Source organism: Protopterus annectens, chromosome 3.part0, assembly GCF_019279795.1.
Source record: "Protopterus annectens isolate FY-2018-M chromosome 3.part0, PAN1.0, whole genome shotgun sequence".
In the NCBI taxonomy this organism is placed as follows: Eukaryota; Metazoa; Chordata; order Ceratodontiformes; family Protopteridae; genus Protopterus; species Protopterus annectens.
The window spans coordinates 1,852,720,197-1,852,734,143 of NC_056731.1; the positions used below are offsets into that span (position 1 = coordinate 1,852,720,197).

Consider the following 13,947-nt stretch of genomic DNA (forward strand, 5'->3'; position numbering starts at 1 on the left):
GTTTTTGAAAATGTGTTGAATTTATCGGATTATGTTTTAACATCAGAACAAAAACAAATTCTTAATAAAGGGTTAAACTTTGTTCCCAGTTTCTTTGTGATGAATACCAAACCTCATTAGATGTTATTGATTTTTGTCGTAGACTAAATCTTAAACTGTTTTTTTCAGAACAGGATAGTTCTAATGTTCAAAGATCTACTGATTTCACCTTCCACAAATCAACATTCCAGCCACCTATGAATAAGAATGTAGCGATATTTCAACAAGCGGTGCTAAAGGATTTACATTTTCCCCTTTTTGAGGTTGCTACTGGTAGGGACAACATTAGTTCTAATGAGAGAGTGGCTTTGTCTGAACTTAGAAATAATCGCAACATAGCAATAGTTCAAGCTGATAAAGGGGGTGCAGTGGTAATCTTAAACATGGACTTTTACATAAATGAGGGTTTACGACAACTATCTGACAAACAATGCTATATGAAATGGACATTGATCCAACCATGACTTTCAAAAAGAAATTGATGTCTTTTACAATCTGCATTTGAGGAAGGTATACTCACTAATAAAATGGTTCAACATCTACAGGTTAAGGAACCTGCTAGACAAATTTTGTATCTTTTGCCCAAAATACACAAATCCCTTATACATCCACCAGGTAGGCCCATAGTTTCTGGTCATGGTTCTCTCACAGAACCCTGTCTGCTTTTCTAACCCAATATTTAAACCACTGCTGACCTTGGTGAGAGCAAGAATTCAAGATACTACACAATTTTTGCAAATAATTGAGGATTGTCAACTAGAATCCCATTGGATAATGTGCACTCTGGATGTTAAATCCTCTATACCAGTATTCCACATTGGGCAGGGCTTCAGGCTGTTGAATATTGGCTTGTCAAGTCAGAACTATATTCTCCGGTTTCAACACTCTACTTATTTGTCTCACTGAACATGTTTTAAGTAAAATGTGTTCTACTTCCAGGTGATTGTTATTGGCAACTTCAAAGCGCACATGGGGGCTTCTTTCCCATTTATGCAGATCTTTTATGGCTCACCTTGAGGAATGTCTGATTTATAACCCTTTACACAATGTATATCTGGTTGAAATAGACATATGGAGAAGATATTTAGATGATTGTTGATGGTGTGGCGTGCAGATGCAAACTACTTACAAGAATTTTGGAACATCTGAATAACAACATTTGGGGTATTGAATTTTCTATTACATTCCATAGGGATGAAATAACCTTTTGGATGTTACAGTATATCGTAATTTAGATAACACACTTAATACAAGAATTTTTCTAAAATATCCCCAGTTTAATACTTTGCTACATGCACATAGCATGCATCCACGCCACACCATCCGAATATCCCTAAATCTCAATATCTTAGAATTGAGAATTAATTCATGTTTACATGACTACTCTACAGCCAAAACTGATTTATTCAACAGATTTTGGACCGGGTTATAGCATTTCTGATATAGAATTAGCTAAAACATATTCTGACAACCAAGATAGAAAGTCATTGTTGGAATATAGGGACAAAATCAAAATGCCAACAACTCTAAAATGAGATTAATTACGACACTGGGCAAAAACCATCAGACTGTTAGGCAAGCTGTGAACCAAAATTGGAATATTTTACTAGCAAATGATTTTTGAGGGAATATTAGATAAACAATGTTCATTTTCATTCAGACGTGGCAAAACATTAGGCACCCTATTTTCACATTATAAACACAGAGAAAGTGGGGCAGCAAAATATAAACAACTCACCATATTGGGGGATGAATTGTTGGGAACATTCAAGTGTGGACATTGTGTTTCCTGTGCTCATGTTAACCAGTTGAAACAATTTACAAGCTCTAATACCAGCAAAGTGTATGACATCAAAGTGTTTGGGAATTGTTCCACTAGCTGGGTCATCTATTTGGCCACCTGCCAATGTAAATCCTTCTATGTTGGCAAGACTTCACGTTCATTACGCATTAGAATTGGGGAACATCGTAGTGACATACGGAATCATAAGACATCTAATGCTCTATATTTACATACAGTTAAACATCCCACTGCCCAGTTTATGTTTACAATCATTGATAAAATTACAGGGAATAGACTAAACCAGATTGGTTGGCAAGGTATCTTGAGTCACAAGGAGAGATATTGGATAACACATTTAGGAGCCCTTTTTCCCCCAGGTCTTAATGACCATTTATAAATATGTCATTTTTATTTTTGTTATTTATATATATTTTTCTGTTTGTAATTCAATATTATAATATATGTCAACAACATGTTACTTTTTGGTTTTATGTAAACCTGGTTTGTCACTAGAACCATATTATGCATACTTTGATATTGTATGGGGATATATATGATTTTCCCCATTTCATAGTGCAATGTTGCTTTAAATTTGAATTGAGTGCTTTATGCAAATGTCTATACTGCCATTGGTTTGTTCATAGATTTAAACTAATGTTGACCATGTAATTTTGGAAGTTTTTGACTCACTGATGAAGGCTGGTGCCGAAACTAGTATGAGTTTTTCGAATTAGGACATTTTTTGTCCTTTTGTTGCTTCATATTAAATGGTGATACTATCCTGCTGGCTTTTGGTGTTTTCATACAAGGTTGGTTGGCCGTGCAGCCGTACGTGCGAGGGTTTGGTGTTTGATATATGATTTCTGACCTGATGGAAATCATTGAGACAAGATATATATATATAGTTCAGAAAATAAGACGAACCTGTCCCTTAAAGTTGATCGACAGCAAAAGTCCAGTAACAGTGAAGTAGAAGAAGTAGATCAATACCACGAAGGATATAACGAACTTTATTTCACATAAAATCCACAGGAATAAAGCTAAGGCTTCCAATGCACGCTTCTTCAGATAAGTTTAAAATCTTAGTAGAAGCATACACTTTATATATCAAAAAGACATAATTACTTAATGATTTAATTGATTCAATTAATTAAATATATTGTCTGCTTCATTTAAAGCTACAATCCACGATATCACAGTATAGTGCTAAAACACTTTACAGAACATTATAAAAAGGAAAAAAGGGGAAAAAAATCATCACATTTAATCTATCAGCACTATGCACAATGTTATTAAATAAAGATTTTTATACTTTGCAGCTGCCAATTCATAAAAAACAGTGGATATAGTGAAACTAAATATAGTAGTTCATATTCCATTAGCCATTGGCCATATACTAAGAACTAACCGGGGTCAGCACTAGCTTATCAATAATCTAGTGGATCCATGGGACACCTATGAATAATCATAAAAAATATATGTTATATAAAATACATTTAAAGGGCTATGAATGAATAATTAAAACCGATCTTTAAAAAATATATGTATATGTAAATGCATCAATAATAAATAAATCCATTCCATGTTTATATGTGTGATATAAAAAATATATGTAAAACGAAATGATTTGATGAAAACATGTCAAAACATCCTCTATTGAATTTTTCAAAAGTTTCAAGATATAATATAAAACATATTTCCCATTCCATATATAAGGATGGAAAGAAAAGAAACAAAGGGAAGGGAAAGGGGGAAGGAAAGGGGAAGGGGGGGAAGGCGGGAGGAATAAAAGGCGGAAGGAAAGATCACTAATGTATCATAGCATTTATAGCTATGCCAAAACATGGACTAAAACTTGTAATAGAGGCCAATGAAATAAAATAAGTGCCTAAATGGAAATATTGTTCTATAAATTATCAGTATTATGTATATTAAACTGTTATATTATTAAAAATATGCCTGTTATAAAATGAACTATAAATTAATAAATAAATAGATAAATAAATAAATAATTAATTGATAAATATCCATATACATATATACATAAATCCATATAAATATATGTGAACATATAACAAATAAAATATAATAAGATGAACAACATAATATAGCCCAACTTCACTGTCACTTATATTGTGTGTGTGTGTGTGTGTGTGTGTGTGTGTGTGTGTGTGTGTGTTTTGGGGATATATGATTTCTGACCTGATGGAAATCATTGAGACAAGATATATATATTGCCATGTATGCTTAGTAAGTGTAGTGTTAAAACCTAATCTTCCAAAAAATCTAGGTATCCACTTGCCTTGGGTAAGCTGGGTGGGGAGTTGCTTCTGGGGAAGAATTTCCTGTAATGGTGGGTACCTCCTTCTCTTGTGATCCTGAGGTGCTCCTCGTTTCAGCATCCCATTGGTTTCAGGTCCCTCTGATAATCGAGTCTGTTAGAATGAAGGCCAGTACTAGGTTCAGTTTTAATCGGAAGAAAGATACTCCCAATTAAACCTGAACTGAGTACTGGTCTTCATTCTAACTGAGCTTAAGGACTACAGATTCTTTTAACACAGGGTGCGTGAAACCAACAGGATGCTGAAACGAGGAGCACCCCTGGATCAAAAGAGAAGGAGGCACCCACCATTACAGGCAATTCTTCTCAGAAGCAACTCCCCACCCAGATTACCCAAGGCAAGTATATACCTAGATTTTTTGTTTTGCCCTCAATTACTCCTGGCGATACTGAGGATACTTGCCACCATTCTGATCATGGGTTCGCTGTTTCTTTTTTATTAAAAACTGACATTCCCTCAAGCATGACAATCTCTCTAGCTAAATGTCGTCCATGCATTCTCAGGTCAGAGAACAAAAGACTGTCAGTGAGTGGCAGTTACACATAACAAAAGGGGCTGCTGCATGAAACTCATACTAGATGCGGGAACACTTTTCAAAAAGTGTACTCTTTCTTGTTGCTTCCATGAGTTAAATATCAACATGTTTCTTTCATTACCCTTCTTTTAAGTTTCACTTAATGCTTTTCAACACTTTTTGAGTTTAGTACTCTTTAATGTTATCCAGTTGCATCAGTCATGTTTAGTATTATTAAACACTAGTCCTTCCTTAAAAATTCTGCATAAGCAACTAGCTTATTGATGTGGAAGTAAGGGAATTATCTATCTGTGGTGCCATTAAATGTTAAACATGGGGTGTGGCTTAGCATAATGGTTAAGGTCTTTATATCACAGATACCAGGTACAAGGTTTGATTCTCTGTTTATTGGCTAGTTTTGTAATACTCTGCTGGCTGGTAGCCTAGTGATTAAAAGACTGCATATGACTGGCTAGGAAAGTAGGTCTGTGCATCTGTAAGATGGCTACCTTTCTTTGGGAATAAAGATGGGATGAGGAGACCAGATCTTCGATTTTCCACTGGAGGCCATAAAAGAAAAGGATGAAATCTGGCAAACATCCTATAATGGTATGAATGACTTGTGTTTGACATTCTGATGTAACAGTGAATCCTTTTCTCACTGATGAGGTGGAAGCTGCAGAGACTGAGAGCAGGGCAGATCACAGAGGAAAAAGGACTCCATCTTTTTATCTTAGTCCTTCTGGTCCTGTTGCCTCATGTTTTTGCGGGATACCAAGTGTTTCCAGCTCCGTTTAATCTTTTTTCTCTCTTAAGGTGAATCGATCCTGGCTGATAGTGCACAACAAATGATCCTTTCCTGTCAAAGCTACTCTGGATTTCTTAGCTGAACCCAAAATGTGGTAATAGAGATCAAAATCAGAACTTAAAGAATGCTGATAATAAGTAATGCTATCCCTTGTACAAAATTCACTCCAAGCAGAACATTTAAAAGCACTTTTAAGAGAGATACATTGAAAGTATGTTATGTGTCTTACCTTGCGACAGTAAACAAATTTTGTGAAGTCATGATGGTCACTGATTTTGAAACAAGCAAAGCATATTCTCTTCATCTAGTGCAAAAAGACATGTTAAACATGAGAAAAATGTCAATATCCTGTATTTACAGAGTCTGGTAAACATGTATAACTATTAGTAAACATCTATAACCATTATAAAACAATGCTATACTGAAAAATAAAGCAACTGTATATTCCCATCTAATGAAGCTAAGCTCCCAAAACATGCCACTAAAACTAGAGCTACTGTTACATTTGTTAAAATCCATCAAAACCCTGGGGACAGCCTTAGAAATGAACAGTGCTCAAAACAGATTGGCATGACTACTTTATTTTGGTAATTTATTTGTTTATTTACTTACATAGTTTATTTATTAGGGGTGTTCTGGAAAGACCTGGAGTGGACAGAACAAGCCCCCATAAAAGTATATTTAATCATATAAAATGCAGCAATCCAAAAGTAATGACAGTATCACCTGCAATATAATAATTGCATGAAAAATAAATTAAGTAAGATCTGGGCACTCATTTCAATTATATTTTTAAAGAGATGAACTGCAAATAAATGTACACGTTTTTTAATATAAACCTAGCATAGTATAATTCTAGTAAGTAACTCCCACACAGTCACATTTAAGTATTAAGTAACAAGAATTTAATATCAAAGGCACAGAATTAACATTCTCAGATTCGTTGATGGCCCTTGGAAGCTTAGTTCATGGCTGTGGTAAAGATATGCTAAATGTTTTATCTCTATTTGTCTGAAATAACAAATGACACACTATAAAAACATAATTCTCCTTTTGGAATACGGACGTATGGATAATAGTCAGGTGTTTGCATTTTAGCTTATAAAATAATTTTATCATTACTGTAACAGTAAATCATAAAATAATTTTAAAACAGTGTAAAGTTGGAGGCAGCCAACTATTTTTAGCAATGTCATCAATGAAGAGTTTCAGCTGCAGTCCATTTAATATGTATACAAATAGTAGAGCAGCAAACTTTGTAGTTTTACAATAAGCAGCTCTGAGTAGTTTTGACTCAGAAAGGACTAATATGAATAATGTTAATATTAATATTAATATTAAGAGGAGAGTCACTGTAGTCACTTTAAGACTTAATTCAGCATTCAGTGTTTAATTATTTACAACAGCCCTTACATTTTATGTGTCTTTTTTAATCACATTGTGTATCTGAACACGTTAACTGGATTGTTGTTTCCTTCACAAAGTTATACTAAATGTACAGGTAGTTAGACTGGATGGAAGCAGTGTTATTGAAGATTTTAGCCATAGTGTAGTACACTGAGATTTGTATTAAGCAAGCACTAACTTCACATAGTCCCATATGTGATTGTGTATGAATGTGTTTGTGTGAGATGCGTATGTGATGTGGGTGTGTGGGTGTGTATATGTGTGTGTCTGTCTGTCTGTCTGTCTGTGTATGCATGTACATGGGTATATTCATTTGTTTACTTTACTTAATTTAATTATTGTTGAGGAAGCTGGTCCAAGTAAAGCAATGGCCTGTTTTAAGGGGGTGGGAAAAAGTGGTATTGTTACAGATTATGGAACATTTGGAAGAACTTTGGGAAAATTCCCTGCATTTAACAGGAGATATAGTTTGCTAAGGTGAGTTTGCTATGGAGAATGTAATGCAGAGTGTCTTTAAAGGTATAAGTACATAGAAACTGCAGACCTGTAGATACTCTGCTAGGATAATTGCAGTAAATAAGGCTTCTTACACCAGGAAAAGAAGTGGTAATACGTCACAAAAAATATCATATTGGGATTACATCTTTGAGGGAAAAAATTGTATGCTTCTGGTGCTGATAAAGATTTACATCTTGGAAATGATAACTTACTTGTGGAAAAATAATCAGATTAGGAAGGAAAGGAAAATACAGCTTCCCTATCTGTCAACAAAATGAAATCCACAAAAGTACAGCTGTGTATGTAAACATTCCATAACACTAGATGTTGAAGAAACTGAGAAACAACAGCCAGTGATATTGTCAGCTTGAGTAAAATTCAATGACTGGCTGGTTAAGTACTCATGCCATCAAAGAAGAAACTAACAGAGCCTGAAAGAAAATCACCTAGAAAAGATGAAGAGAACATTGACTGTGAGGAATCCTGCGGCTGTTCGGCAAAAAGCAGTTCGAGCACCAGCTTTGGTACAAGACAAGGGTTCCAATAATCTAGAGGAAAAAATTAGTCAGATGTGCTCAGAGCTGATTAAAATACACAAAACATTGATGGGTATTTCAGCTCAAGTAACACAAGACTGGAAAATGGAAGAAGCTTTAAACAGGTATTCAGATGAGCTGATAAAATTGCAAAAATCAGAGGTTGAAACGAAGAAAAGAAAGACTGACTGAGTATGAAATTTATGAAGAAGAAATGGTTCAAAAAGTGGTAGAATCAGAGGAGAGAGCACATAGGGAAAATCTTGAGATGTTTTGCTATACTAGAAAAACTAGAAGGAACAGATTAAATTAATTTTATGAAGGTACAATTAAGCAACTGGAGTGGTAATCCATAGCAGGAACTGTTAATTGAAAGGGCACACCATGTGTATGCTCCAAATCTGTTATGAGAAAGCAGCCAATACCTTTATTAGTAAAGATGCAAACCTACCAGCAGAAAGAATTGATCCTGATAAAACTGTGGGAAAAGAGCAAAGTATTAAAAGTTGGAGACAGGAAAGTGTTTATGAAAAATGATTATTCACTGTACACCAGGCAGAAGAGAAATACATTTATTCCAGCAATCAATAAATGTCAGGTGTGAGATTCAAGCTGCTGTATCCAGCAGTCTTCAGATTTTTTTCCAGGAGGATCAAAGTCATTTTTGATGCAGAACAAGCTAAGGAGGAAATGCAAAAATGTGTCCAACAAAAAGTGAGCCATCAAGAGAAGGTGATTCCGCTTCTCATTCATCTGCTAATAAAACACATGGAGAGACTTTACCAGTGAAACCTTTTCCACTGTTCCAAAGAAAAACGCTTAAGAGACAGAGAAAAGCACAGGAGTTGACCATAAGGATCGGGGGTACCTTGGAATTGAACCAGAATCTGATGTTGAGAGATGGAAATGAACAGGAAGAAGGCCAACAATACTGAAATTAGTGAATAAATATGACACTGCAAAGCATCAATTGCGTTTGTGAAAAAATGGCTATGTAAGAATAAGTGGAAAGAGTGGACTTTTGTTGACTTTGATAAACTTGTGGGGAAATGAAACACATTTGCCTCACTTCAAGTCATTTATGTTTGAAAGAACGCTGAGGGGAGGAGAAGAAGGAAAAAGGTAACTGAATAAAATAATTTCTGTTCTTAACAGTATTTTTATGAAATGTTTTACAATATAAATTGCATGTATATGATAGAATTGCTAAAGTAAACAGGTGCCTTTTATCATCCTGTTCCCTTTCATTCTTTTTTGTTTTTTTGGTATTAAGAAATGTAGGCATTACAGTTCAAAAAACAAAGAAAAGCTAGACAAAAGCATTTTTAACTCAATGTAGCCTAAATCACTTTTGTACATTTCTAGTTCACACCTTTAGCTCCTTATGGGGTCCAGACCTCTTTTTGGATGTGGCTTCTTTAACTAAGTGACTTACCAGCCAATAATAGACAATATTAGAAAGTGCAAGAAAACTAACATTGTTTATCTAGAATGTGCTGCAGTAAAGAAACTAATCGCTGTTTGTCACTTATTATTCATATTTTAACATTTGTATTTATATTTTCATAGCTGAAAGCCCTAACTGTTATTGACGGGTATGGTGTAGTATGCCATGGTGTCCTCAATAATATATCCTCTTACAAACTATGTACCGTTAATTACTTAATACCATTGTTGATGATTTTTATTTCCTTTTTAAAGTTGCTATTTTTATTAGTATATTGATATTTCTTCTGTGTTGTTTGAACTTGTACTATTGTATTTAGACCATGTCTTGGAGCTTATCTCCCCAGGCCTCTACTGAAAAAGGACATGTATCCAGCTAGTCTAGCCCGGTCAACAAATGTAAAATAAAATAAATAAATAATAAGACAGGGAAATGCATTGTGACTGCCCATTTATATCACACTATACCTGCGATATTGCTAGCTGTTTGCTAGTATTTATGAAAATAAACTATATTTCTATATGTACTTAATACTTCAAAAAAGCAACTTACAAACTGTTACATGGCATCAGATGAAACCTTACTTGTTGTTAAATAATATTTGATATTTGCTCTGTAGGTTGCACATCTTGAGAGATATTCAGTGTTATTTATATTGCGAATCATACAATTAAACATGTTTTCACATTTCTGTAAATATCGTAATAAACATGCACTCATACAGGAATTTCTTTTTGTCAAGTGAAAATTTATATCTGACAAACAAAAATGTTCTAACAATATATGTATAGGTTATACAGTTTCCAAGACAGGAGAATTTGTGAAAGTTTAGGAAAAAATATAATTTGGGGTTCATGTGGATTGTGATTAGATATTATAGTATTAATGGAAAGACTATGCATGCACTGACTGTTATCACTTAAAAAGAGTTCTTCTTACTGATAACATTGCTATTTGTGCAGTTTTAATAGCTTTTTCTGTCTTATGCTGTGTATGTGTGTTTTTCAGAAGATGCTCAATAATGAAAGATGTATGTAGGCTGCTAGAGGTATAACATTCCATACTACATAGCTGTTAAAGTTACTAGATTGTAATCGTAGGTTGTTGAGGTGGGGGATGGGGTGTAAAAGTACCCAGGTCATAATATATGTAGAGCTGATATGAATTCTCTTACTTTTGCATATGTGAATGCCTGTATTAAGATCCTAGACTTAATTTAATGACAAAGTAGAATTAAAAACAAGTAAATATGAGAGCACTGAATATAATGAAAAGTTTTCAATTAGCAGTAAATGTTTCAGCTTGACTTTCAGATTGTAGTAGAGGATTACATTTTTCTTTATCTCTTATACTTCCATGGAGACAAGTTGATTATTGGACAATAAAAGAAAGAACACTGGTTTCTTCAAGGCAGAAAAGTTAATGATTTCTGAAAGCATTCAAGCTGTTTTCACATGGGGATAAAGATGAAAAAGATAAAAAAACAGACACCAATTATTAGGTTCATAGGTTCATAGGTTCATACTAGGCTATCTGCCCAAGGGCATTTATAAGCCTAGCCCATAGTTATTTGGCTTTCGCCACCCCTTTAGTTTGAATAAAACTATGCCTATTATTTTGCTGTGCCTCTGTCAAGCAGTGACACTGAAGTAATCCCTGGGGTATATCTGCGATCCCCCATCCATTGGTCAAGATTCCTCTTGAACAAGGCCAGCGAGGTGCTCTGCCTCACATGTACCGGGATTTTGTTCCACAGCATAGGGAGTCTCTGGGTGATGAATCTTTCCTCCAGCATGTTCTATTAATAACCGTGTCAAGGTTCAAGTCTCCCGCCCTTGTGGTTCTGAGGGATCTAGATTTTTTGAGGTGAAGCATATTCATCAAATCAGGGTTTGACATGGCCTTATATGTCAGGCACAGGTCACCTCTGAGCAAGCGGTATGAGACTGAATAGAGCTGGAGTTCTTTCAGTCGGGCAGCATAAGACATATTTTTGAGACCCTTTATCCTTTTGGTGAGGAACTATGTAGGAATATTGCAGTAGAAGCACAGGGAATAGCATCTATCTTAGCATGGATGACCTCAGTTTCAGGTTAAAGGAAAACTCCACTTTTTCCTACAGTTTCACTCAATTCTTAGATTGCTTTTCTCCCTATAATATGGTTCTGGTATTGTGTAGATACCACAGACCTGCTTGTACTTCATAAAACTTTTAATTTCTTTGCCTTGGAATCAATGGAAGGGAAATACCACCCCCTTTTTTAAGTTTAACATCTCACATAATTTGCATTGGAATTTGTCTAAGCCTATATGTCATGCCAATAGACACCGTGAAATTTGTAATCAGGTACTACTGGCAATCTTGAAGAAACAACAGAAGATCCACCAAAAAACAGTTTATTGTATAACTCTGAAGTCTGGCACTCTTATTTGGATAATTAGTCCTGCTGATGTCAGAAGCCCAGCACCTGCTGTAAAAAAGGCAGATATGTGTGATACTGTTTCCATTGTCTTTACTGCAGAAAGAAAGAGAACTTACACTGACTCACAGCTACTTGCAAAGTAGCCATGCCTTTCATAGCAAAACAGGGCAATTACATCAGTCAGTGGTTCAAAAGCAGTTATCACCTCTTTTGACAAATTTACATAAGCAGCATCACAGTATTAAAATGATAAGCATTAAACTTTAAATGTTTGCTGTTTATACTGCTTTACATTTCAATATGACTTAACTGTATTTATCAAGAATATCTGTGGCATTTTGAGAAAAGTCAGAAAATATTTTTTCTTGTAATTGTTGTAAAGTATCAACACATTTACCAAAGTGTTGGAGGAGGGGACTGTCAATTCATCCTGGACTACAAAATGATACTTTGAACAAAAGCCTGCAGTTTAACTACTTATTTGATTGCAGCTGTATAACTCCTTAGTACACTGTAAAACAAGCCCTGAGATATAAACAAATGAGGGTCATTCCCTGAGATACACACAAATGAGGGTCATTCAAGAAAAAAAAAAAAAAAGCAGTCCTGTTACAGAAGGTACTGCATATAAGGTGCCAGTGACTGACAATAATCCCGTTATTTGTCAATGGGATGGGAATGCTCCACTACTCTCTTATATCTAGCACTTTTCATATAAAGCAGCCTTGAAATGCATTATGAAAAAGAGAAAGGCTTGAAGAAAAGCAAGATCACATTGATATGTCAAGCCCCATTTGTAGCCATTTTGTGAAAAACAATATAATTCTTTAAGAAGCAGTGAGAGTGATTCTGAGGTGGCAGAATAGCTTAGAAAACAAAGATAAAGTGAAAAAACAGATTGTTTTGTTCTAAGCTAGAGTTTTCCTTTAATTAGGGCCTGTGTTAGCAGCTATTTATTTGGTATAAATGTTCCTATTTGAAGGGTTATACTTCATTATTCAGTGATGTACATAGTTATGTGTGTTTGTATATCTGAGGAAGTCCAATGTGTTAGCTGACAAACTGAGCAGGTCCATCTTATTTCCTCATGAGTGGTCTCTCAACCCTGTGGTGGTGGAAGCAATTTTTCATCAATGGGGCCAGTCATGCTGCAATCTCTTCAGTTCCGCTCTCAATTCCAAGTACAGCAGGTATGTCACCCTGATCCCCCCAGAGTGGGAGTCACCGAGAGACTCTCTAATTCACATTTGGCTCCCTCTGATCCTTTATGCATTTCCCACACTTCTAATTCCCAAGTTTCTTCAGAAAGCATCTCACCAGAAGAGCAAGTCTTCCTCATTGCCCTGTTCTGGCTTGACAAGTATGGTTTCCCTTCCTGTGGCCTCACTTAGTACACTGCCCTTGGGTGTTAGATCCATCCCAGGATCTTATCTCTCATCTATCAGGGTTGACTCATCCAGACATTTAGACCCTCAAACTGACCGCATGGTTTCTCCACTTCCAGTGATCGCTAGACAGTCCAGGTTTTCCTCTCCAGTTTATGACATCCTCACATCCTCTCAGAAGGATTCTACTAGGAAGACCTATAAGAACAAATGGAAAAGATTCTGTCTTTGGGCTGTCCAGAGGCAATTAGACTCATTTCCAGCACCTATTCCAGCTATCCTAGACTTTCTTGATTCCATAGTGAACAGTGGAGCTAGTTATTCTACTGTAAAGATCCAACTCACACCCATCTCAAATATTCATGCAGGAGATAACCATTTGTCCCTAGCATCATCTAGACTATGCAAAGGCTTTCTTAAGGGTACCTTTTTACTCTGACCCTCTATTAAGGATCCCATCCCTGAATGGAATTTAAAAATACTTCTTCAAGCCCTTACTTAGCACCCCCCCCCTTTGAGTGAGCTGCTTGGGTGGACTTAATGTTTTTGTCTGGGAAAATTATTTTTCTGGGTGCAATCACATTGGCCAGGCAGGTATAAGAACTACAGGCTGTGTCTTCCAAGCCATCTTATCTGATCTTTCACAAGGACAGGGTGTCTCTTCATAACAATCCTTCCTTTGTATCTAAGGTGGCATCAGAAATTGCTATAAATCACTCCATCAACCTTCCTGTTTTCTTTTCCAAATGTTTCCAGCAAAGGAGA

At 35.6% G+C, this 13,947-nt stretch overlaps 1 protein-coding gene across 1 annotated transcript in view; it reads right to left on the reverse strand.

Moving 5' to 3' along the window:
* Positions 1 to 13,947, reverse strand: part of LOC122797105 (antibacterial peptide PMAP-36-like) — a 231,683-nt gene that overhangs the window by 54,213 nt on the left and 163,523 nt on the right. The window contains exon 3 of the mRNA XM_044065903.1: positions 5,716 to 5,790. Coding sequence (XP_043921838.1) covers positions 5,716 to 5,790 — 75 coding nt within the window. The remainder of the gene's footprint in view (positions 1 to 5,715; positions 5,791 to 13,947) is intronic.